Here is a 26,810-nt window from a genome sequence, read left to right on the forward strand (position 1 = left end):
AAATTGATTTGACTCGGTGGAAACTGAGTCAAGTTTTAGAACTTTCAAGTCTAGTGGAGGCCTGGAGGGCAGGGAATGACTTTGAAGTCTTGCAAGTCTTGTGGATGAGCAACGTCCACGACTTCAACTTATTTTTCGTCTTTTACAGGGCAGACCTCACTCCTGTTCAACTTATCTTTCGTCTTTTACGGGGCAGACCTCACTCCTGAAATACTATATGAATGACTACCGTTGCCATCATAAATGAAGAGAGTTACTATTGGCACCCAACTTCAACACATTACAGTCCAATTTCTCAAATTATTTATCACATCCTAATTAAAGATTAAGACACATCATTCAAACATTACAAAAATTTGATTCAAATTATCACTTCAACATTACTAAAGAATTAGCAGTTATTTACAAGTGGGATTAGTCTGATATAAAATCCTAAATCAAACAATTAGAAATCTAAAAAGAAGATGAGAGTTTCTATTGGCACCCCAACTTTCACTGTTTCTCAATCATTGATTTATTATTATTATTATTATTATTTAATTGTAAAGTAATAAGTAAAGTTGGGGTCGCAATAACAACTCTTTGAATGAAAGATAAAATAAGGAAATCAAAATATTACCATTGTGATATATTAATAATATAATGGTCTAGTATTCATTTAGGGACATTCTACTTGCACCCACCATTTGTGCTCTATGCTCCCACATAAAAATTAAAATTAAAATTGGTGAAATGACCAAATTGACTCTAATAAAAAACCTCTTTGAACTTCGATAAAAAAAAAGATTTAACTTTTTCTGCGTAGGAAGTTATCAAAAACTTTCATTTTGATTCGGTAGAATCATATCGACTTTACCTAATACGACTTAGTAGGAGCCTACCAATTGGGATATATGTAAGAACCTACCGAATCCTTTCACATAGATTCAATGGGACCCTACCAAATATCTTTTGCCAATTTCGATACTGAAATATTGAACGAATCTTCATTTGTTTTTTTTTTTTTTTTTGTTGTTAAAATTTACTAGTCCCTAGATTGGGAGTTGAGACATGGTCTTTTATAACCTACTCTACAAGTTTTAAGGGTATTGCTTTTTGTGTTGTGAAATCCAAGATGAAACCCTTGTAAATGTAAATTAGGAGAAGAGAGGGAGAAGAAGAAGAACAAGAAGAAGAAGAAGAAGAAGAACATCATCGAAGATTGTTCGATTGTAAACAAAGAGTAACTGAAAAAAATGTGGGTGTGTTGAGAATGGAGGAATTTTTGGGAGGTGCAAGGGTAAGTGGGTGTGAAGAGATTAAACAGAGGGTACAAGTAGCCTGGCCCTTATCTAAGGAAAGATAAAATACTCATCCTTTGTGTTGGTTACAATTTCTTTATAGACAAATTTAAAGGATAATTATTGTCTCCAACAATTTTTTTACACAAAACGTATCTATCACTGTCAAGAGTGTGTCATATGTGTAATGAAAATCTAAAAGCGTGGTAGGTTCTGTTAGGGTTTTTTTTTTCATTATCAAACTTTTGAGTGACAAACAAATAATTTTTTTTGAGAAATGGTTGAAAAGGCTAGTTTATCGAAAATACGTACCAAAAGGTCCTCTTGCAAAGAATACCAACTCTTGAGGAGCCACTAAAGCTGTATTTTACATAATCCCTGAACTAAACTTTTGACAGCACCTTTAAAAGTTTAAAACCGTGTGTGTCGATTTTGCTCTTCCACGTTTTAATGATTATTTGAGTTATCTGTATATTTTAAAATTAATTACAAACCCTTTGACCTTAGCGGTCTCTTGTAGATCGACGAAAAATGATCTAATGACAAAAAACGCCTTTTAAGGTTTTTTTTTTTTTTTTTTTTGTGGGGGTGGGGGGGGAGGGGAATAATGAGAAAAAAAATTATAAAAAAAATATTAATTTTCGTGAAATTACAAATAAGAACCTATTTTGCAACTTCAAGTGGCGGTTTTTATTTTTTTTTTAAAAAAATTTCGTCAGTTGAAGTGGCTTAAGTAATTTTTTTTTAGCCATTTAATGTGGCGCACGTTTAATTTTTTTTTTAAATTCCTTTTTTTTTTTAGCCATTTAATGTGGCGCACGTTTAATTTTTTTTTTAAATTCCTTTTTTTTTTTAGCCATTTAATGTGGCGCACGTTTATTTTATTTTATTTTTTAAATTCCACCCAGTAGAGTGGCGCCACAAAATGTTATTTTTTTTAACATTCCGCCACCTCAAGTGGTCGCACTTTAGTTCTTTTGGAAAGAGTATGACTAACCTTACTAAGTTGGCAAGTGTTTCACTCTTACTAAGGGTCCTTGGACTCACCTTGTGGCATCAAAAACATGATCCGATGCTTCAAGATTGTAGAGGACAGAATTCTAAGGACTTGTAAGAAAAATCAAAAATCAAAAATCAAAAATCAAATTATTTTTTCCTTTTGAAGTTTAATTTTAAAATTTTGACTTAAATGGAAGTTCATTAGCTATCCATTTTCAAAACCTAGGATCAAGTAAAACAAAATGTTTTCTTATGTTTTTAAATCTGAGTTTTAGATGAAATCTAGAGGATTGTGGTGTTGGATTGATAATGTGAAAGTTCATTCGAGTAAAGCAACCTTAAGTAAGGCTTAAAATGTTAATAAATTAGTAAGCCAAATGTTTCTCTTTTGAATCTTGAAAACCGTGTAAGCAAAATGCATTAAAAGAAAAATATTTTGCTTACTAAGTAACATTTTAAGCCTTACTTGGGGTTGTTTTACTCAAATGGACTACCACATTAGCAATCCAACACAAGAACCCTTTAGATTTCATTCAAAACTCAGATTAAAAAAGATAAGAAAACAATTATTTTTTGCTTGATCCAAAGTTTTGAAAATGGACGGCTAACGAATTTCCACTTAAGTCAAAATTTTAAATTTAAACTTCAATGTGTGAAAATAACTTGTTTTTTTGAATTTTTTTTTCGAGTTCTTAGAATTTTATCCTCTTCAATTTTGAACCATCGGATCATGTTTTTGATGCCACAAGGTGAGTCCAAGGACCTTTAGTAAGGGTGAAACACTTACTAACTTAGTAAGCTAGTCATTCTCTTTTCGAAAAACCTGAAGTATGTTATATATAAATAATAATAATAAAAACACATTTTGTGCCACTTTTAAGTAGCGGAAAAATTAAAAAATAAACATGCGATAGTTTAAGTGTCGGGAAAAGTAAAAAAATAAAATTAGTTATGCCACTTCAAACTGGTGAAAAATCTTAAAAAATTAAAACGTCCACTTGAAGTGGCAAAATAGGTTTTTATTTGTAATTTCACGAAAATTAATATTATTTTATAAATAATTTTTTATTTTGATTTTTTCTGATAATTTCCCCATTTTTTTCTTCCCAAGACTATTCATCTTGTGATGCAATGATGATGATGATGACCGGATAATGATCATCATCCAATGATTTGGAATGTGTAGGTAGACTGATGCAAGTTCTAAAATGGTTAGACCCATCAATCGTATCAATTTGAAAAATCGAAAGTTGACTCAAATGAATCAAATAAAATATATTAATTTTATGTTAATTAAAATATAATTTTAACATTTAAAATAAATAAATAAATATTATTATTTTTCTCCAACACAAATATTATAGATAACCAAATGACTAGATCAAAATTTTGACCTTAGTAATTGCATTTTCAAGTTGACTCGGCAAGTTGATTCTACCGAGTTTGGCCCAAGTCACTACAAATTCTATTGAGTTGACTCAAACAACCAAGTTGTATACATCACTATCTAGTTGATTGGATTTTGTAATGATTCGAATCCAAACTCAGTGGAACCAACGTTCGTGAGTTAACTTAGTTGAGTCAACTAAAATCAATACCCAATAAGTTCAAACACTTGACTGAGTTATTTGGTTTTATAAAAATAATTTTTGCGGAGAACTAAAAAATATATTTTTATTATAAATATTCATAATATTAATATAATTAATTTATTCAACTCGCAAGTTTCCAAGTTAATTAAATTCCATGGAGAATTGAGTCAAGTTTTAAAACAATATTTAAAATTATTTTTAAATATCTAATAGATTTAATACATATATTTAAAGGATTCTAAATATTTTAGACCTTACATCGGTCTACCTATGCACCAAAAATTAGTCCGATCAATCATCTATGAGAGTTAGATTCTTTATATGCTAGAAAACTGTTTGAATGGTGTCCGAATTGTGGTATGATTGCAGATGTAAAATTAAACAAATGTTAAAATAAAACTTTAGTGAGTAAGATTTGTTCCACAAGGACAATAGTCTATTCGAATCTTCTTTCTAATTGAAACCAAAATAGATTTTAAAAACAATTGTAAAACAGAGTATGAAAATTGTAACTAAGAAATAGAATGAAATTGAAGCAATAAATGAAATTAAAGCAAGGTAAAAGTTAGAGAAATCAATTCAATCTTTGTAAACTTACTTAACAAGATAAGCAACTCTAATTCAGTCTCAATCCACACAACAAACCATTGTTTGTGGATTGGAGAATCATTCGATTAATGCTGTTAGATGAATCCGAAAATGTGTGTGAATTGTAAATCAAGATGATATTATTAGATTTCTATCTCAAGTTGGCACTAAACATGATTAAGTTTGAACTCATCTAAGCATATATCATTAAAGCGAGAACAATCAATACAAATTGAATAATTCAAATTTAATAAACTTCACACAAGCACAATTAAAACAAGTATAATAAAATTGCTTAAACAAGATCAAAATAGACCCGCTCTAGCATTATCGACCTTTCTATAGAGAGTCTAGCCGATCATTACGAGGAATAAATTACAACAATAGTAAAATAGAAAAAATATGGTGGAGAAGAGAATGAGATAATTTTTTACTAAACTTTCTTTCCAAGCTTGAAGGTATTGATATGAACCTCACCAAGAGTAGTGAGACCCGGAACCAATATATGGTAATGGAGGATTGTTTTCTAATTTCAAGTTTGTAGGCAAGAGCGATGTAGGATCGTGACCCGTCATCTATAATGAGATAAGAACCAACGATATCAAGAAAATTGGAAGATGCCACACTCAAGGAGAGAAGAAGGTGAGTGATAAGTCAGAATTCAGAACCAAAGAGTTATGCTCTCCATTTTTTTATTCAATTAAAAAAACTCCCCTCTTACATCATTTTTTGTCCTTTTTATAAACTAAAGCCCTAATAGAAAAGAGAAGCTACAAGCCTATCTCAAGAAAGGAAATAAGATATTGACAAATAAGTGCCTTACAATCAGATAGCTAAATTGAGCAATATGTGTCTTACAACGGATAGAAAATAAAACTAAAAGAAGCAACTAATTGATTTGTTTCCTATTTGAAAGACTAACATTTGGAAGTAAATCAACCTCATAATTGAGAAACAAATCAACCATTATTCTTTGAAAACTAGAAAGGAAAAAAACTCAAATTGGATGTCCTCCATACGATCAAACTTGTGCCATACGCCAAGCCTTCTCTTAATCGGCCTACTCAATTGCTTTGATGACATTAATTAAGCCTCGGTCTTCATGTGGGCTCATCTTGGACTTCAACATTTCAGAATCAACCCAAGTGTCTTGAATCAATCCATTTAGTGCTTTTTTTGAATGTTTTAGTTCTTGCCCTTGTTATTGGCCCAACCGGAACATGCAATGGATTCCTTGGTACAGCTCCCTTATTATCATCATTCCCTCCCTCTTGAAAAGGATTTGTCCTCAAATCGTCACCTACATCAAAAGGAGATAAATCAGAAACGTTGAAGTTTGCACTAACATTATACTCACTTGGAAGATCTAACTTGTAGGCATTGTCATTGATTCTTTCAAGCACTTGAAATGAGCCATCTCCCCTAGGAAGTAATTTAGAGCGCCGCTGGACTGGAAACCGTTCCTTCCTCATATGCAACCACACCCAATCACCGGGTTCAAACACAACTTTCTTGCGCCCTTTAATAGCTTGGTTGGCATATTGTTCAGTTCGCCTCTCAATGTTTTGCCGAGTCTTTTCATGGATTTGCTTGACAAAATCTGCCTTTTTCTTCCCGTCCACGCTAACATGCTCATTCACAGGTAACGGAATTAAATCCAAAGGGGTTAGTGGATTAAAACCATATACCATTTCAAAAGGTGAGAAATGAGTTGCAGAATGCACACTCCTATTATAAGCAAACCCTACATGCGGTAAACGATCTTCCCATGATTTCATGTTCTTTTGTATTATAGCACGCAACAAGGCAGATAAAGTCCTATTAACTACTTCGATTTGACCATCAGTTTGTGGATGACAAGTAGTAGAAAACAAAAATTTAGTTCTTAACTTACCCCACAAAGTCTTTCAAAAGTAGCTTAAGAACTTAACATCTCTATCCGAAATAATGGTCTTAGGCATGCCATGCAATCTAACAATCTCTTTAAAAAACAAATCAGCAATATGTGATGCATCATCAGTTTTATGACAAGGAATGAAATGTACCATTTTAGAAAACTTGTCAACAACCACGTATATAGAATCCCTACCTTTTTTTGACCTAGGCAAACCCAACACAAAATCCATGGAAATATCAATCCAAGGTCCACTAGGTATAGGCAAAGGAGTGTATAAACCATGAGGCTTAACCTTAGACTTAGCTTGTCTACACGTAAGGCATTTCTCACAAATTCTTTCTACATCACGTTTCATATGAGGCCAAAAGAAATGTTCATGTAAAATATCTAGTGTCTTGGCTATACCAAAGTGCCCCATCAACCCTCCCCCATGAGCCTCTCTAACAAGTAATTCACGCAAAGAACCCTTAGGCACGCATAATTTAGTTTCTCTAAACAAAAATCCTTCATGCCTATAAATTTACTAAATGCTACCTTTTCACATGCATTGAATACATTGCCATAGTCAGAGTCTTCCACATACAACTCCTTAATGTAGTCAAAACCAAACAATCTAGCATCCAAAGAAGAAAGTAAAACGTACCTTCTAGACAAAGCATCAACGACCACATTTTCCTTACCTTTTTTATACTTGATCACATATGAAAATGTTTCTATGAACTCCACCCACTTGGCATGCTGTTTATTTAGCTTGTGTTGCCCCTTTAAATGCTTTAAGGACTCATGATCCGTGTGAATCACAAATTCCTTCGGCCAAAGGTAGTGTTGCCAAGTTTCCAATGCCCTAACCAATGCATACATCTCCTTGTCATAGGTAGGATAATTCAAGGCTGCTCCATTTATCTTCTCACTAAAAAAAGCAATGGGATGTCCTTCTTGCATTAAAACAGCTCCAATACCTATTCCTGAAGCATCACACTAAATCTCAAAAGCTTTAGCAAAGTCAGGAAAACCAAGTAAAGGTGCATCAGTTAATTTTTCCTTTATTAAGTTGAATGCCTTTTGTTGTTCATCACCCCCACTTAAAACCCACTTTCTTTTTGATAACTTCAGTTAAAGGTGCGGCTAGACTACTAAAATCTTTCACAAACCTCCTATAAAAACTAGCTAACCCATGATAACTTCTCACTTGTCCCACATTTGTAGGTTTCGGCCACTCCTTAATTGCCCTAACCTTCTCTTCAACAACCCCAATTCCCTTAGCACTAACAACAAAACCAAGAAATACAAGCTTATCCGTGCAAAAGGTACATTTTTTGAGATTAGCAAACAACTTTTCTGTTCTTAAAACACCTAGAACAAGTTTTAAATGTTCAACATGGTCATCCAAGTTTTTGCTATAAATCAGAATGTCGTCAAAGTAAACAACCACAAATTTTCCAATAAAAGCATGTAAAACATGGTTCATTAATCTCTTGAAGGTACTTGGTGCATTAGTTAATCCAAAAGGCATAACTAACCACTCATATAAACCATATATTGTTTTGAAAGCAGTTTTCCACTCATCACCTTCTTTCATCCTAATTTGATGATATCCACTTTTAAGATCAATTTTAGTGAAAACAATAGAACCATGCAATTTATCAAGCATATCATCTAGCCTAGGAATAGGATGTCGATACTTTATAGTGATATTGTTGATGGCACGACAATCAACACACATCCTCGAAGTTTCATCCTCCTTAGGCACAAGCAATACGGGAACCACGCAAGGACTTATGCTCTCATGCACATATCCCTTTTCCATGAGCTCACTAACCTGCCTTTGAAGTTCCTTTGTCTTCTCGGGATTACTTCGGTATGCAGGTCTGTTTGAGATGGATGCACCGGGCACAAAATCAATTTGGTGCTCAATCCCCCTTATTGTTGGTAAACCAATAGGCATCTCTTCGGGAAACACTTCATCAAAGTCCTGCAAAAGTGAAACAACAACACTAGGTAAAGAAGAGTTAACTTCATTAGTACTAAAACAAGCCTCTTTGTACAAGAGTACAATCATTGGCTGATTTGAAAACAATGTTTTTTTTTATCTCACTCTCTCTTGCATAAAAACTCACTTGTTTTTTTTCACTAGCCTTTTTTTCTTTTTCATCATTTTTTTCTTTTTTTGTTATTTCAAACTCTCTTTCTTTTGTTTCTCTGTTTTTTTTGATCTCTCACTCTTTTTTTTTTTATCTTTCTCTTTTTTTAACCTCATTTGATCTTCATAAACTTTTCTTGGGGTTAAAGGTACAAGAGTGATTGGCCTTTTATTGAGTATAAAGGAGTATCTATTGGTATATCCATCATGAGTCCCATGCCTATCAAATTGCCATGGTCTCCCTAAAAGGATATGGCCCGCATTCGTTGGTACCACATCACAAATGACTTCATCTTTGTATTTTCTGATTGAAAATGACAACAACACCTGCTTAATCACCTTGATTTCCCCACTATCATTCAACCATTGCAGCTTATAAGCTTTTGGGTGCTTCAATGTGGTCAAATTCAGTTTTTCCACCAAACTAGTGCTAGCCACATTAGTACCACTCCCCCCATCAATAATCATACTACATACCTTACCATTAACATGGCAGCGAGTGTGAAAGATATTGTCACGTTGTACCTCATCATCTTCCTTGGCTTGAGCACTAACTGCTCTCCTTGCAACCAAAAGCGTGCCATCCACCGGATACTTAAGGTCACTTGCATCCTCCAAAGGTGGCATGGACTCATCATCAGATTCATCCTCGGATTCGATACCACCATCGTCCTTCAAAACCATTACTCTCTTGTTTGGACATTGAGATGCAATATGACATGTACCTAAACACTTAAAACACTTAAAATCACGGTTTCTAGAAGGTTGAGAGTCTGACTTACCTTGATTTAATGTGCCTCCGGCTTTATGATCTTTGGAAGGTTCGGTTTTGGCCTTGTAACTAGGCTGGTCATCCCTCTTGCTCCAATTTGATTTCCATGATGATGAAGAGCCCGAATTCTGCCCAACCCGTGTTGAACCCTTCCTTTTCAACTGTTGCTCCACCTTAATGGCCATGTGCACCATATCAGTCAATTCAACATAATGTTGCAACTCCACTACATTTGCAATGTCTCGGTTTAGTCCATTTAAGAACCTAGCCATAGTAGCCTCTCGATCCTCCTCTACATCGGCTCGAATCATGGCTATCTCCATCTCCTTGTAGTAGTCTTCAACACACTTAGACCCTTGAGTAAGCGTTTGCAATTTTTGAAACAAGCCCCTATAATAGTGACTGGGAATGAAACGCCTCCTCATGACAGATTTCATCTCCTCCCATGTCTCAATAGGTCTTTCTCCATTCCGTTTCCTACTCACAATCAGTTGATCCCACCAAACAATAGCATAATTAGTGAATTCTATGGCTGCCAATTTCACTTTCTTCAATTCAAAATATTCATGGCAATCAAACACCCATTCTATTCTTTTCTCTCACTCCAAATAAGCTTCAGGATCAATTTTGCCTTGGAAAGATGGGATCTTCACCTTGATGCTACCCAAATTATTGTCAACCCTCTCTCCATACCTATCTCCTCTATTTCCATACCTATCTTCTCTATTCCCATGCCTAGCTCCTCTACCTCCCATTCCATGCCTAAATCTGCTCGCACCCGCATTAGACATGCGATCATCCTCCTCTAGGTCATTCTCATAATCATCTTCATAGTCATTCCTAGTTGGATTCCTTTCTCTTCGTTCTACATTAGGAGCCCTGAATGGTCGCTCCCTTTGTGAACTAGACTCCACTTTATCTAACCTGTCATTCACCTCGCCAATCTGAGTCTCCATCCGCGCTATGTGTTGTTGCATGGCTTTACACAAAACATCGAGATCTACTATTTTTGGTGTGTAGTTGGGCAAGTCCTTGCTGGTATCGTGGAACATTTTTTTTTTATTTTTATTTTTTATTTATTTTTTATTTTTAAAAACACGAAATCAAGAAGAGGAATAACAATTGTGATATAAATTCAATTACACAATTTTTCAATATTTTTTTTTTTTTTTGATCAAACAAATTCAAAGAAGAAGAAGAAGAAGGATAGATTAAACCTGATTTTTTTTAAGCCTAAGCTCTAATACCAATTGATATAAACCTCACCAAGAGTAGTGAGATCCAGAACCAATATATGGTAATGGAGGATCGTTTTCTAATTTCAAGTTTGTAAGCAAGAACGATGTAGGACCGTGACCCGTCATCTATAATAAGATAAGAACCAACGGTATCAAGAAAATTGGAAGATGCCACACTTAAGAAGAGAAGAAGGTGAGTGATAAGTCAGAATTTAGAACCAAAGAGTTATGATCTCCATTTTTTTATTCAATTAAAAAAACTCCCCTCTTACATCCTTTTTTGTCCTTTTTATAAACTAAAGCCCTAATAGAAAAGAGAAGTTACAGGCCTATCTCAAGAAAGGAAATAAGATATTGGCAAATAAGTGCCTTACAACGAACAGAAAATAAAACTAAAACAAGCAACTAATTGATTTGTTTCCTATTTGGAAGGCTAACATTTGGAAGTAAATCAACCTCATAATTGAAAAACAAATCAACCATTATTCTTTGAAAACTAAAAAGGAAAAAAAAAAAACCTCTAATTGGATGTCCTCCATACGATCAAACTTGTGCCATATGCCCAAGCCTTCTTAATCGGCCCACTCAATTGCTTTGATGACATTAATTAAGCCTCGGTCTTCATGTGGGCTCATCTTGGACTTCAACATTTTAGAATCAGCCCAAGTGTCTTGAATCAATCCATTTAGTGCTTCTTTGAATGTTTTAGTTCTTGCCCTTGTTATTGGCCAAACCGGAACATGCAATGGATCTCCTGGTACATCTCCCTTATTCTCATCAAGTATGATCAACTACAATGGTGTTACAAGAAGAAATTAAAGAAAAAAAGAAAAGAGAGAGTTCTTTTAGATTTCACTCTAAAAGAACTCTCTCTCTCATAAAACAGAAAATAGAGAGTAAAATTAGGAAGAAGAAGAGAGACCCCTTCTCTTGGGACAATCCCTCAATTTATAGATTTTTTTTTCAGATTTTCGAGTCATTTTTGGCGATAGCTGATTCGAAAAGGGTCCATCGTTGCAACGACTAAAGAGTCTAAAATGTTCAGCATAAATCTCGAGGCACAACTCCTCGAGATTATCGTGCACCCCACAAGGGTGTGGCGACACAGTGACGTGGTAGCATTAGGATCCGTGCTTTGGTTGGATGCTCTATTTTGGCTTGAGCATTGCAACAAAATCTGTTTCAATATTCTTTGTCTCCAAATTTGCACTTTTTACCTGCAAATAGTTAGAAATTTTATTAGCTTCAATAATTTGGCAAATTAATACAATTTGCTTTTATTTAAGTAGAAATAGCAATCACTTATCGATAAACCTTTTGTAATTACGATTCCAAAAATGGCTTTATGGGACCTTATCAAATGGTAAATGGGACTGCTCATGGCGTCACTTATCTAATATGAGGTCGATTAAAGAAGTGTCTAAACCATTCCAGTCGATCATTTTTGTGTTCCCTTGGCATGAATCCTACAAAGTGGTGGATTAGCTTAGTAAAGCATTAAGTTCTCTCTTAGGGCTTCACTATGCTTGTTGATAATTTTCCTTTTGATTTGTCCCTATTATGTTTACAGGTTTTGTCTTGTAGTTTCCTTCAACTTTAGCCTCCTATTAATGAAAAGGGTTATCTACCTTTTTTGTTTTTTTGTTTTTTTTTATTATAATCATGTATCCATGTAGACAGGAGACCGGGTTCATATGTGGGCTTTACCAGTCCATAGACCATGGTCTTGTCCAAGGACTAGTCTCGGGGCACATGCAACATCTGTACTATTGAAAAATGTGTACGAAAAAAGAATAATTCAATGAAGAAGAATTTAGGACTTTAATACTCAAATCAAGATTCGCTTTCTTTTAGACAATTTCTCCCTCACTGGTAAGAACCACAACACACACAGGATCTAAGAACAATTGCCTCCTAGATATAGAAAAGTCTAAACTCAAATTATTAAATCGGATTATGTGCGATCCGATTTAATCTAGAATACTTGAAAAATATTCAGAAACTAAAGATGTCAAACTCTTAAACTTGGAAATTAGATAATAAAAAAAATTTCAGTAAAGAAATCTAATTTTTAATTGGCTTTTTACAGTCATTTATGTTTTTGTTGACTAAGAGTCATGATTCAATGTCTCTTGATTTAGGAGTCATTGGATCATGTTTGATCTCAGATCTAACGATCCAAGTCGCACCCTCTTGAAGGTATGTGTCTCATTACTTTTAATCAACACCTGTTGGTTGAATCTGTGTGATCTAATGGTTCCAATTGCATCCGACCGGTTACCACTTGATCTAACGGATCTGATCATCCTTGATCAAATACCTATCATGAATCAACACACACGATTGATCCTGATCAGGTACTAACTTGATCCAACGCACCCAATCGTTTTTGACTAATCGTATCCCATCAGATACTAATATGATTGTACTGTGCAGATCGTACTCAATCCATCATACATGATGGATTGATCTGTTACCACTTGATCTAATGAATCTGATCATCCTTGATCGAATACCAATCATGAATCAACATACTTGATCGATCCTGATCAGGTACTAACTTGATCCAACGTACCCAATCATTCTTGACTAATCGTATCCGATCGGATACTAATATAATCGTACAGTGCAGATTGTACTCAATCAATCACACATGATGGATCGACCATAACCATTAGATGCTTTCAAATCTTGAAAATGACGTGCGAAGTGCAAAGTGCACTCTTTCATACGACGCGGGTGGTGCTTCGCACCACCTTGATACACTAACCTAAAACCTTAAAAGTATAATACAAATACAATTAACTATGTTGACTTCTTCTTATAAGGTACTCCACGTTTCTAGTGAGAAATGTGGGACTAAATCTTTCACACACAAGAATCTCCAAATTTCTAAGTTAAGAGAAACAAAAAATAAACTAAAAAAATATGTATTTTATTTTGAAAATATTCAATAAGCACATCACACGCATCAAATAAGTGAGGGTGCGCCTGCATGAGTGGCCCTAGAGGAATTAATGCTCATATTGAGTTTCGAAGTCACGACCTAGAGACTTTCACCACTTATCAATTAAAAATTGCCACTAGCCAACCCCTCGAGGTTAATGTGTGATCTACTTAGATGGCCTAGTTGGAAGACTATTAAAAAAATTATACTGATGCAAGAAAACAAATAAATAGTTGCAGAAAACTTTTATTGTTTCACAAATAAATAGTTACGTAACTAATCATATATATTTTTAAAATTCTTCAATATATACAAATTAATCCGACCAAAAAGAGCCAAGGTTCAATTTTTCTCAAAGTTAACAGCATTTGGGTCATAACAAGCAAATTTTGTTTGCATCTTATTTATCAAAGACCAATTTATGGAGCAACATAAAAAAAATACAAAATGAATTATTTTATGATTAGAAACTAGAACTAAAACGAGAATAAGAACGCGATATGTTGGATGCAAGGAAGATTCCTTTAGATTGAACTAAGAAAAGAAGTAGGACCAGGAGGAACTGGAATCTCTATAGTCCCTTCCAGCATCAGGACCACCTTCTTCATGGAAGGGCGAAGGGACGGCTCATCTTGGATGCACCACAAAGCCACCCTCACCATTCTTTCCAACCTTGTCTTGTCCACCTCTTCATCCTTCACCAACTTACCCACCTCATGATTTTTAAAACAGTCGTACACCCAATTCACAAGAACAACTTCTTCCTCAATCAGCTCCATCTCCAAATGCCTTCGACAACATATGATCTCCAAAAGCACAATCCCGAAGCTGTACACGTCCACCTTGACGGTTATGGGCATATTTCGATGCCATTCAGGCGCAACATACCCTCTAGTCCCTCTGATACCAGTATAGGTCCTTGTTTGGTCCGGCTTTAGTAACTTAGCCAACCCAAAATCAGCTATTTTCGCGCAATGGTACTCATCCATGAGTATGTTCTGAGGCTTTATGTCGCAATGGATGATTTGGATCTCACACTCTTCGTGGAGATATAAGATGCCTCTAGCTATGTTTAAAGCAATTCTCACTCTTTCATCCCAATTTGGGCATTTTTCGGGATTAAAGAGGAAGTTTGCGAGTGACCCATTGCTCATATACTCGTAAACTAGGAGCCTATTAGAGCCTTCATGGCAGTAACCGAGCAATTGGACTAGGTTTCTGTGATGTGTTCTCCCAATCACTCTCATCTCAGTTTTGAACTCCCTTTCTCCTTCATCCAACAATCTTTCTAGTCTCTTGACAGCAATGACTCCCTCTTGTCTTTGGATGTTCGATAGACTCCCTTTAAAAACTGTTCCGAAAGATCCCTTACCCAACTCTTCCTTGAATCCATCTGTTGATTTCTCGAGCTCATCATAAGTAAATGATCGTAGAGAGATCCCTTCACTTAACCTGACACTCCCTTGCTCTGAGATCCTTTTGTACGCCCAGACACGTTGTCTATAAATAAGAACACCAGTTGTCCCAATGACAATAAAAGCAATAGTAAGAATCGTTACACTAACAATTAGAATATCGATTCGCAGCACTTTATTGCTTTCTTTGGCTACTTTGCTTGTAGTGGAGAAATTGCCATTGTTCCCAAAGTCGACGACATTCATTGCCTTGATAAGAACTTTGCTTGACTCACCCATATCTCTTCTCCCATATCTCAGTGGGAGTCTTTGTTTTCTGCATTCTGAGTTTGCAAATATTGCAGCCTCACAGTGGCAATCCTTCAGGCAGGTGTACTTGCAATCTTCTTCGGTTGTGGATGGTGAAACGAAGTATGAATCCTCTTCCCAACTTATCAGCTCTGAAGTATAAATGGTGTATTTGATATGTTCATCCTTGCTTCTGCAACCTTCCGCACTGGTGTTCGTCTTACAGCCCAAGGTCCTTTCAGCATCATCGATGTAATCAAAACCACGTGGACAAAGACAGAGAGGTTCTTGATCCATTAGCGTACAGAACCCATTTAGGCCACAAATGCCTTTAGGATCACACTTATTGTTCGATGAATTCCACTTGATCGACCAATTACCATTTTGATCGAAATTGTGTGAATACAACCTGAAAATCCCATCTACGTCGATAGTCAAGCGGTAGAATATTGTTTCATTATTGGCAGGAAACACGCCAATATCACTCAAATTATGTATGTTGAAACCAGTGTAATTGAGCATGTATAGGTGACCATTGCTGTCAAGATTTAGTGTCACATTATCTCCTTCTTTCGAGGTTTCTGTAATATAATAGAATTCTGTTTGATTATTGGATGCAATTACATGAATCTAACAGTATCTATGTAGAAAATATAAAAAGATAATCAATTACTTGCCTTTATAACATGCATATGAATTTATTAGAATAGCTTCATCTACATTATCTTGGATAACAAAATACAAAAGAGTCGTGATAATTTGACACCTCCACGGGGAGTAAGGCTGGCAACAGATCGGTTCAGTACCACTCCGATCTGATTCGAACAGATTTAATGATTATGTGAACAGAATCCGATCTGTTCATTTCATCCTACATCTGAAATCGATCCAATCCGAACAATGTTAAAAAAGTTTAGAAAATAAAATTTTATAAAAATTCTAATTGCCTACTACAAATATAGAGGAAAATAAAAAAGACTCAAACTTTTATCTATATGTATTTATATAAAATTAAGAAGAAAAAAAATTATTAAAATATGTTCGGATCGAATTATTTCAGAGTGGATTGGTGTAGATCCAATGCAATCCGAATTTAATCCAAAAATCCGATTTTTTCATTTTTTTTGTCGAATTGGATCAGCTCAAACATGAGGTATATTTTGGATCATTGCCAACCCAAACATGGCATATGCCAGAATCATTGATTTTTCATCGGGATACACAATTACACATCCTCACAAATATGTACTGTTGTGTATCCCGATGAAAAATCTATGGTTATGGCACATGCCACGTTAAGAGTGTATGGGGGAGTATGCCACGTGCGGATGTCAGATTATCATTACTCAATACAAAAAGACCCTAATGAAAGACGTAACTCAAATTATAAAATAGCCCCCAACACAATTTTTTTGGGCTAATCAAGCAGCAAAATTTAATTAAAGAAAAAAAAGTACAAAAATTACAAACAACCACAGTAAATGCATATGAATTTTAAAAAGGACCCTTCATCAAGGATACATCAACGTGCCTATTGAAATTTCGGAAGTATCACTTATCAAATTAATTATTCAAATTACAAAAAACAGCCTACAATACTTGCTACAATAAATCCATATGAATTCATGAAAATATCTCTCGTCAAAGATATTAAAAATTACAAAGAACCTCTTGATTAATTTTAAGTTTACAAAAATACCCCTTATCAAATAAACAATTAAAAATACAAAAATAACCCTCAATAAAGGTCTTATGTATTCAGGGGTGTTTCTATAATTTCAATAGTTTCTTCGATGAGATATAATTTTTATAAGTTCAATATGCAAGTTAATATATATTTGATTTAGGTTTTTCTAAATCCATAGGTATGTTATAGTAAAAAGTACTGAGGGTGTTTTTTAATTTGAAAAGTTCATTTGATGGGTATATTTGTAATTCCAATAAGATTACTAAAAGGTGGCACGAGCTTAGATGTAAAGTTTATGGGTAATAAAACTCCCTTAATTTGTCGAGTTTGTTACGGAACAAACTTTACTTCATGAATTAGACTTGCATGACTAATTTAGTAAGATTTCAAATCTTATTAAGGATCATTGGGCACGCATGGATGATAAAATCCAATACCGCAGCCTTTTAGACTTCATGAAAAAAACTCATATTACATATATGGGGGCAGTTCAAGGGACATATGTAAAAACAATGATTTTTCAAAATATGGGTTAGAGGTTTTGGATTGATCTGATTTTTTACGAGGATGGTCACTATGATGAGAAGATCATCCTCACAAAAAATCAGCTCAATTCAAAACTTATAACTCATATTTTAAAATTTTATTAATGTTACATTGTATTTACATATGTTTTTTCATGTCCCTTGATATATATATATATATATATATATATATATATATATATATATATATATAGATAATCCATTTTGATTTGTCTCCGAGTTGTTTAAAATGATGGCTAAGAACTCCCAAATTTAAAACAAGAATTAAACAGTGAAACTAACTGTTTTTTTTTTTTTTTTTAATTTATAAAGTTTTCCTCTATAACCCTTGGCATTAGATCAATTTCTTGATTGCCAAAAATTTATGCGGTTAGGATCCAAACCAAGGTTTGTTGAGTAACAAATCAAGCGCATGAATTTGAATTTAATGTCGTGGATCACCACTCCAAAGTTTGCTGGGGTACAAACTTGATAGAGTAAGGTTTCCTTAGAGTTGTCAAAACTCCAAAGGATTTTTGAAATAAAATTGCATTAGGTAGGTCTACTTGGTAAATTTCTCTACTATATATTTAAAGGTGTTCAATCAATTCATATCCATGTTAGTTTAACAAATATGGAGAGTATTTTTGAGATTTGAATAGTTTCTTTGATGTGGTAGAATAACTTGAATTTTTTTCCAACGTTTTATTTAACAAGAAAATATGAAAAAATCATTTACACTAGAATAAACAAAGCAGTAGAAATAAATGCGAGAATATTTAATTCTATAATCTCATCATTTTTTTAGAGTCCCTATAATGTGACTTGTTAGGTGGCATACTCAAATGACTCCATGACGTGGACAAGTCCAGTAATAGTAGATCTGTATGCCTGAGGGTATACGGTTCCCTTGGGACACACTTTTTTATGGGAAAGTGCAATTGTGTATCTCGAGGTGTACAGATCTACAGTTCTTGAACTTGTCCATGTCATGAAGTTATTTGAGTATGCCACTTGGCAAGTCATATTATCACGACTTTTTTTTTCTTTACTTCACTATGACTCAAGATTTAATCCAATAAAGATGATAAATCTTTCTCCAATACCTTCAGTGGCATGACTTGCATCCAGATGATATTGAGTTGGATAAAACATCAAGCATAAAAGCGATTTGGCAGGAGATATCTTTGTAGCTAACAAGTTGTAGTAAATTTTTCACTACAAAACATCTAAACATTTGTTGTGAAAAGCAAATAATTTGCAAGCCAGAGCATGTGTGATAGAAGAGAGTAATTTTTCCAAGAAAACCAATTTTTGCTCAAAATAACTTTGAGAAAATGGATTTCTTAACAAAATATTTTCATCTCTTTGATTAAAGAGATCTTTTGTTCACATAAAAGTTAATCTGAAACTTCACAAAATCCTGGAAGACCAAGCACATAAAATGTAATGGGAATTTTGTAATCTAGGAATGCCCTCAATACATGTGGATTCATGTGATATTTTGATCAAAATTTAGTGAAATCCTGGATTGACTTTTTTGTTAAGAAAAATTTTCCCTTTAATTGCGCTTAGGAGGGACATCGACAAATATAGATTGGACTTTAGTTTTACTGGCATGGATATTCACAATGTGAAAAAAGCCCAAATTTGACGGATCAAGGTGTCGAATTTTTCATTGTCAAATTTTATTTTTTGACAAACTATCAAATTAATGAAGGATGAGATAAAGCTGTCAAATTTGGGAACATCAATAATTTTGCCAATCGTAAATCGTCAAAATTCAATTTTTAAAATTCATGGGTCTTTACCCGTCAAAATTTTCAGTTTTCACATAGTGATTGTTTGAGAATTCACTCTCACAAAACAATCATTTTCTTTGGGAGTCCTGTTGGAAATATTTTTCATAAAATGCAATTATCATTTTCTCATGAAAATGTTTTACCCAGAAAAACATTTTTCAATAACTTAATACACTGACCATTAAATATAAAAAATAATCCTAATCTTCATGAAGATAATAAATTGTAGACTAAATATTCCATTATTACCTGAAGACCAATATGCGTATACGTACGTGTCAGGTGTTTGTACAGGGTACTGCACTAGATTACCATCATCCTGCATTTTGAGCCTAAATCTTCCCATCCGAGGGTCATTTTGTGAGAAATTAGAGAACAATTCTTGCCCCGCCATGAGACGCTGGCCTTGTACAATTGAGTTGGTTGGATAATCAAAACTTTGCCATATGATCTTCGAATCCGAATTATAGATAATGAAATTGCCAGAATCTAGCATTGAAGCCGATGAAGCGGATTCAGAAATATCGGTAATGGATTTGTCATTGTCTTGTGAGGATCTCAGAAGGAGCCCACCATTACTAGTTAAATGCAATGTAACATTATTTGAAACTTGAGGATCATCTCGATTTGCCACCCATATAATGGTCTTTTCGGGAATTTGGGGAAACCAGATTGCTATGATGAAGCTATCTTGATTTATTGGGTAGAATCCGAAGGCGAATCGACCTGAAGGGGAAAGCCATGAGGTGAGGTTGGTGTCGGGTGAGAGGGAAGAATCTAAGCTTATGTTGGAGTATCTTTGTTGAGCTGTTACTGTAGAAAATGTAGAGAGGAGAAGAAGAACTATAGAGATAGAAGCCATTAAGGAAGATGCTTCTTTGTGCAGTTTCTTCTTCTGTCTTAAAGGGAAGAGAATTGACCAAATCTATAGCGTTTTTGACAAGTCAGGAAGAAAAATCAAAGAGAAGAATTAGTTTCCATTGAACAAGAATTAGTTTCCAAAATCTTAGTTTTGAAACTCGGTTCAGTTTCTTAATTTCTCTTTGAGGCGATTGTTTAACTCAACCGAGTAACCCCTTTTATTATTTTTTTCTTCTAATTCCTTTAGTGGGAAATAATAAAATAAACATCATTCCTCATCTTACATTGCAAAAACAATTTCTTATACTGGACATGCATGGGGCATCTAAAGCTAATAGCTATTTTTACACAATCACTTAGATACAATACATTTTCTATATTTTTTACAACACCATTAAATACCGTTGGATCTTATAAAATGAATGGCATTCGAGAGATGTAGAAGTAGTTGTTACTCATAGAAATCCCTGAACATTTAATGTAAAACATGTTTATTTGAGATACTTGAGTTGACTCATTATCTATCAAATTGACTTGACTTGATGGACACCGAGTCGAATCTTAGAACTTTCAAGTCTAGTGGAAGCCTGGAGGGCAATGAATTGGAAGACTGGCAAGTCTTGTGGACTATCAACGTCCGCCATTTAAAATTATATTGAGTCTTTTACGGGGCGGATCTCAATCCTAACACTTGACACTAAAGTACAATGCATAAGAATGGGTCTACTGTTGCTATCAAGAGAGCCACTATTAGCACCCTAACTTTTACTTATCACACCCCAATTCTCAAATTATTTATCACACCCTAATTAAAGATTAAGACACACCATTCAACATTACAAAAGTTTGGTTCAAGTTATTACCTTAACAGTACAAAGGATTTATGACATACTCAAACAACATCTGCAGTTGTTTACAAGTAGGATTAAGCTAACATAAAATTCGAGATTTAACAGATAAAAATTCAAAGAGTGATAGAGAGTTTCTATTGGCACCCCAACTTTTACTATTTCTCAATCATTGAATTTTTTTTTTTTTTTTTAAATTGTGAAGTAATAAGTAAAGTTGACTCAAAATGACGGCCTTTCTTGTTGGGATGACATTTATGAGTTCTAATTGACCACCGAACACTCACGCATTTTGTACAACAAAGCCTCACCACCTTGGAAAAGTAAAAATAGCTCACAACACTACTCAGGTACAACTATGAGATTGTATATCGACAAGGCAAGGAAAATATTACAGTTGATGCTTTGTCTAGTGTTTATGATGAAGTTGTGGTACATGCTCTATCTACTCCTATATTTGCGTCCTTAGACAAGATTAATAAGGAATGTTTCATGGATAAAGACCTCCAATAGATCATCAAAAAGCTACTAGAGAATCCTTCTTTATTTTCACATGATTCCTTCCAAGATAATGCTTTATGTTACAAGGGTCGTAAAATCGTACCATTCTCCTCTTCATGGCGTTCCAAGATACTCGAAGAATTTCACTCTTCTGCCATTGGTGGACATTCAGGATTCTTACCTACTTACATGTGCGTCTTCGCAAATTTTTATTGGTGTGCCATAAAAGAGATATTCACATTATTCCTTCCAAGATAATGCTTTGCGTTACAAGGGTTGTAAAATCGTACCATCCTCCTCCACATGGCGGTGGACATCCGTGATTCTTACCTACTTACATGTGCATCTCTGCAAATTTTTATTGGTGTGCCATAAAAAGAGATATTCAAAGATATGTAGTAGAATGTGAAGTGTGCCAAAGAAAGAAGGTTGAAACGATTACTCCTCCAGATTTGCTACAACCATTGCCCATGCTAGTAGATGTTTGAACTGATGTGTCCTTGGATTTCATTGATAGAATTCCCTCTTCAAATCATAAAACTTCAAAATTTGTTGTTGCCGATCAATTTAGCAAGGCGACTCTTTTTTCATCACTAACACATTCCTATATGACTTCTATGGTAGTAGAAATTTTTTGTTCAAATTGTTGCGAAGTTACTTAGAATGCCTTGTTCCATAGTATGTGATCGAGATTTGATCTTCGTAACTAATAAGTAAATTTTGGGAAGCCTACTTTGAACTCAGAGGAACAAAGCTTTGTTGAAGCACAATCTATCATCCACTGTCCAAAGGGCGAACAGAAGTGGTCAATTGCTCTATTGAGCATTACTTAAGGTGATTTGCACGACAACAACCACAACAATGGACAAAATGGTCGGCTTTCGAGGGTAGAATATTGGTATAACATGCCATATCATAGCTCCATTAAGATGTCTCCATTTCAAGTGTGGTATATGGTAAGCTTCCACCATGTGTTGACACATATGTTCCAAGTTCAACAAGTGTCCACGCGATTGATAGGGCATTGCGAAATCGTGATCAACTCCTTAAGCAACTGATTGAAAACCTTCGTCAAGCCCAACATCACATGAAGATGCAAACTTATCAGTATTGAACAGAGCGTTCATTTAACATCGGTGATTGAGTTTCCTTAAAATTATAGCCATACAAATAGCAGTCCATAAGCTGCAATCGCAGCTCACACAAGTTCAATCCAAAATTGTATGCGCCATTCCAGGTTCAAGCATGTATTGGTTCTGTTGCTTACAAACTGGTATTTTTTCCATGGGTTCAAAAATACACCAAGTTTTCCATGTATCCTTACTGAAGAAGAAAATTGGAGACACCTCTCAAATCATGACTACTCAACCACCCATCACAGATCTAATGACATTGGTCTGGGTTACCTATTAAGATTTAGATCGTGGAATCTTCAAATACCACAATAAAGCAATCACTAAGGTATTGGTTCAATGGGAAGACAGATCAATTGAAGATTCAACTTGGGAAAATTATGAGGACCTGATTGGTCATTTTCCTGCCTTGGAGACTTGAGGACAAGTCAGACTTCAATGGAGTAGCAATGATATGAACCTATCCACGAAGATCTTATCTTCAATCAAAAGATTTTTTCTTCAGTCAACCTCAACTAATTTTTTTTCTACAGTTGCTTCAATTAAGGGGATTTAATCTTATCCTTCCACTTGTTAGGAATGCAGTTGTTTCTAGATTGTTAGGAAGTATGGGTTATCTAGGCCATAAAATGAGACAGATTTTATCTTAAATTCAAGTGTTTGTTGAGGAAAAAATCTAGAGTACTCGACTCTAAATGCACAAATGTTGGATATAAACAAGTAAACAATTGACTTGTACTATACCCTCAATAAAGATATCACTCACAAGTTGAATAAGAAAATAACACTCTATTAAGAAAAACACACTTTTACAAACACTCACACTTTTTACAACCTCTCAAGACCTCTTACTCACAACTTATTTCTCACAACTTGTTTCTAACTACTTGATTACAAAATGAGAGGACTCACCCCTATTTATACTAGTGGCACATCCTTAACTAATGGTTAGGATTGTGCCAACACATTCTTAATCTAGTGGTTACAATTTTGTCATCTAGAACTTTCTAAAAATATCTATTAGTCTAGAGTTTTCTACCAAAATATCTATAATTCTAGAATCTTCTATTTTTCTCTTATCTAAAGACATCTAGAGTTTTCTCTAGGAAGATTCTAGAAATTGGGCTATAAATAACTATTGGGCTTGGACAATAAATGTGGGCTTTTCCCAATTTGGGCTGGTGTTGAATTTTAACACTCCCCCTCAACACCAGCTCTTACTCTTTGCACCATGTTGAGTTGACGACGAAAGTTCTCAAACTTACCAGTACTCAATCCTTTTGTGAGCAAGTCTGCAACTTGATCATCTGTTTTGATTTGTCTCATTTCTATATCTTCTTGAAGAACATTTTCTCTAACAAAATGATAATGCACTTGCACATGTTTAGTTCTTGCATGAAAAACTGGATTCTCTGCCAAACGGATTGCTGACTGGTTATCACAGTATAATGGAACCGCATAATTTATTGATTGATGTAGATCGTTCATCAGCTGTATCAGCCACATACTCTCTTGAGCTGTTGTTGCTGCTGCTCGATATTCTGCTTCTGTTGTTGATAAAGACACAGTCGGTTGTCTCTTACTACACCAAGAAATCACTCCCGATCCAAGAGTAAACATATACCCAGTAGTTGATCGGCGAGTGTCGTGATGTCCTGCATAGTCAGCATCACAGTAGCCAACTAGCTTGCAATCTTCGCCTTTCTTGTACAAAAGACCATAGTCAATTGTACCCTTCACGTATCTTAGTATTCGTCGGACTGCTTCCAAATGTGGCTTCTTTGGATTTTGCATGTACCGACTCATCACACCAACTGCATAAGAAATGTCAGGTCGAGTCAAAGTCAAGTAGATAAGACTACCTACCAGTTGTCGATACATCGTTGCATCTTTCAAGTCTTTTCCTTCATGTGCATACAGCTTAGCATTTGGTTCCATTGGTGTTGAGATTGGTTTGCTTTCGAGCATTCCGAACTTCTTCAATAAATCTCTAGAATATTTTTGCTGGCAGAGAAATATTCCTTCTTGTGTACGATCAACTTCTAAACCAAGGAAGTGCTTGAGTTGTCCAAGTTCTTTCATTTGGAAACGAACAGATAGATTCTCCTTTGTTCGAAGGATTTCTGCCTCATCATTACCCGTTATGATTAAATCATCCACGTACACAAGCACGATAGCTAACTTTCCTCCATTAGCTTTAACAAACAAACTCGAATCTGCAGGTGTTACTGAATAGCCACCTTGAGTAAGAAATTCAGAAATCTTACCGTACCATGCCCTTGGTGCTTGTTTTAATCCGTAGAGTGCCTTTCGCAGCTTACACACATACTCAGGATGATCTTGGTTCTGAAAACCTGTTGGCTGGATCATATAGATCTCTCGATCTAACTCCCCGTGTAGAAAGGCATTCTTCACATCCATCTGCCACAGGTTCCAATCTTTGGTGGCTGCAAGTGCTAGTAGGACTCGTACAGTTGTAAGTTTCGCCACCGGACTAAACGTTTCATCATAGTCTAGCCCATATTGTTGAGAAAACCCTCGAGCCACCAGTCTAGCCTTATACCTCTCAATTGATCCATTTGGACGGCGCTTTATCTTGTAAACCCATTTGCAGGATATGGGTTTCACATCTTTTGGCTTTGGCACCAGATCCCAGGTCTGATTTTGCTTTAATGCTGTGACTTCTTCAAATATCTCAGGTTCTTTAGCAGTTGCTTCTTCAACTATGGCTGCATTGGCATATTTGGGATTTGGTTTACGAATTCTGTTTGACCTTCTTAGTTGTGACTGTGGAGTTGATACTTCTGTTTCTTCAGGATGATCTTCTAGTTGATATACACCAGTTTCCCAAGGATTCTGGGCCAACTCTTGATCACCGTCACTGTCATGCAGATCTCCAGCCTCATCTGAACTTGGTTGAATGTTGACAGTGTGCTCCTCCATCTTTTGTTGTAGTTTGTCTTCGAATTCTCTTGAGTCTGGCAACACCTCTTTTCCTGAGGACCACCAAGAAGATGCTTCGTCGAATACCACATCTCGCGATGTATAACACCTTCCAGTTGTAGGATCACAACATCTCCACCCCTTTATCTGATTATCGTATCCAACAAAGATACATCTGACTGCTTTCTTATCGAACTTGCTACGTAAATGATTAGGAACAAATACATAGCATACACATCCGAATACTCGAAAGTAGCTAACTGTAGGCTTTATGTCCCACAGTTTCTCAAAGGGTGAAACAAACTCTAACCTTGGTTGAGGAAGTTTGTTGATCACATGGGCTGCTGTTCTCATAGCTTCGGCCCAAAATCTTCCCGGTACATTCTTTGCATGTAGCATACTCCGACAAGTTTCTGCAAGATGCCGGTTCTTTCTTTCTGCTACACCATTCTGTTGTGGTGTATTGGCACATGTATACTGACGACGTATTTTGCATTCTCGTAGGTATAGAGAGAACTCGTTCGAGCTATATTCTCCTCCGTTGTCTGTGCGCAAGCAACGGATCTTCTTTCCTACTTCTCTTTCAACTATCTCTTTGAACTCTTTAAACTTTGAAAAAGTTTCAGATTTTTCTTTCATAAAGAAAACCCACACATACCTAGAGAAGTCATCAATGAAGGTTACCATGTACCGCATTCCACCGACTGATGGTTGCTTGACTGGCCCGAACACATCGGAGTGAACTAACTCTAATGGTTCCTTTGCTTTAAACTTCGATTTCTCGTATGGCAATTGATGTGCTTTACCATACTGGCATCCTGCACAGACCGTGTCTGTTCTCACGTCAAGCTGAGGAAGTCCCTTAAGCATCGACTTCTTTACCATCACATTTAACTTGGAATAGCTAACATAACTCAACCGCATGTGCCACAAATCTGCTGTCTCGTTCCTTCTTGTCTTGTCTACATATGCAGACTCTGCTGACATTACGTAAATTAACTCCAATCGTCGTCCCTCCATCGTTGGCTTTTCTGAGATTTTGATGTCACGATATACCTTCACATCTTGGGGACCGAACAAGACATAGTAGCCTGATGATGTTAATTGAGCTACGGATAACAAATTTTTCTTCATTCTTGGAACATGGTAGACATCTTGAAGTGGCACCTGGTTAGAATTATAACGAGGTGTGACTATCGTCTTACCGATGTGAGCTATCGGTAACTTTGAGTTGTCAGCTGTCACCACCACACGACTTCCCTTGTACTTAGACAAGTTTTGCAACTTCTGTCTATCACCTGTCATGTGATTTGAGCACCCCGAGTCTACGATCCAGTCATTCTCGTAGTCAATCC

General features: G+C 35.4%; 1 protein-coding gene across 1 annotated transcript; it reads right to left on the reverse strand.

The window, feature by feature from the left end:
- Window positions 1-13,954: 13,954 nt before the first annotated feature.
- On the reverse strand, window positions 13,955-20,031 carry LOC147381696 (G-type lectin S-receptor-like serine/threonine-protein kinase LECRK3). The gene is made up of 2 exons (XM_086430072.1): window positions 19,401-20,031; window positions 13,955-15,719 (listed from the first exon to the last, which is right to left on the reverse strand). Exons 1-2 carry the CDS (start codon window positions 20,029-20,031, stop codon window positions 13,978-13,980), a joined length of 2,373 nt encoding a protein of 790 aa, XP_086286198.1. The 3' UTR covers window positions 13,955-13,977.
- Window positions 20,032-26,810: the final 6,779 nt, after the last annotated feature.

This window comes from Akebia trifoliata, unplaced genomic scaffold (assembly GCF_017979445.1).
Source record: "Akebia trifoliata isolate Shusen 1 unplaced genomic scaffold, ASM1797944v1 Contig00295, whole genome shotgun sequence".
Lineage (NCBI taxonomy): Eukaryota > Viridiplantae > Streptophyta > Magnoliopsida > Ranunculales > Lardizabalaceae > Akebia > Akebia trifoliata.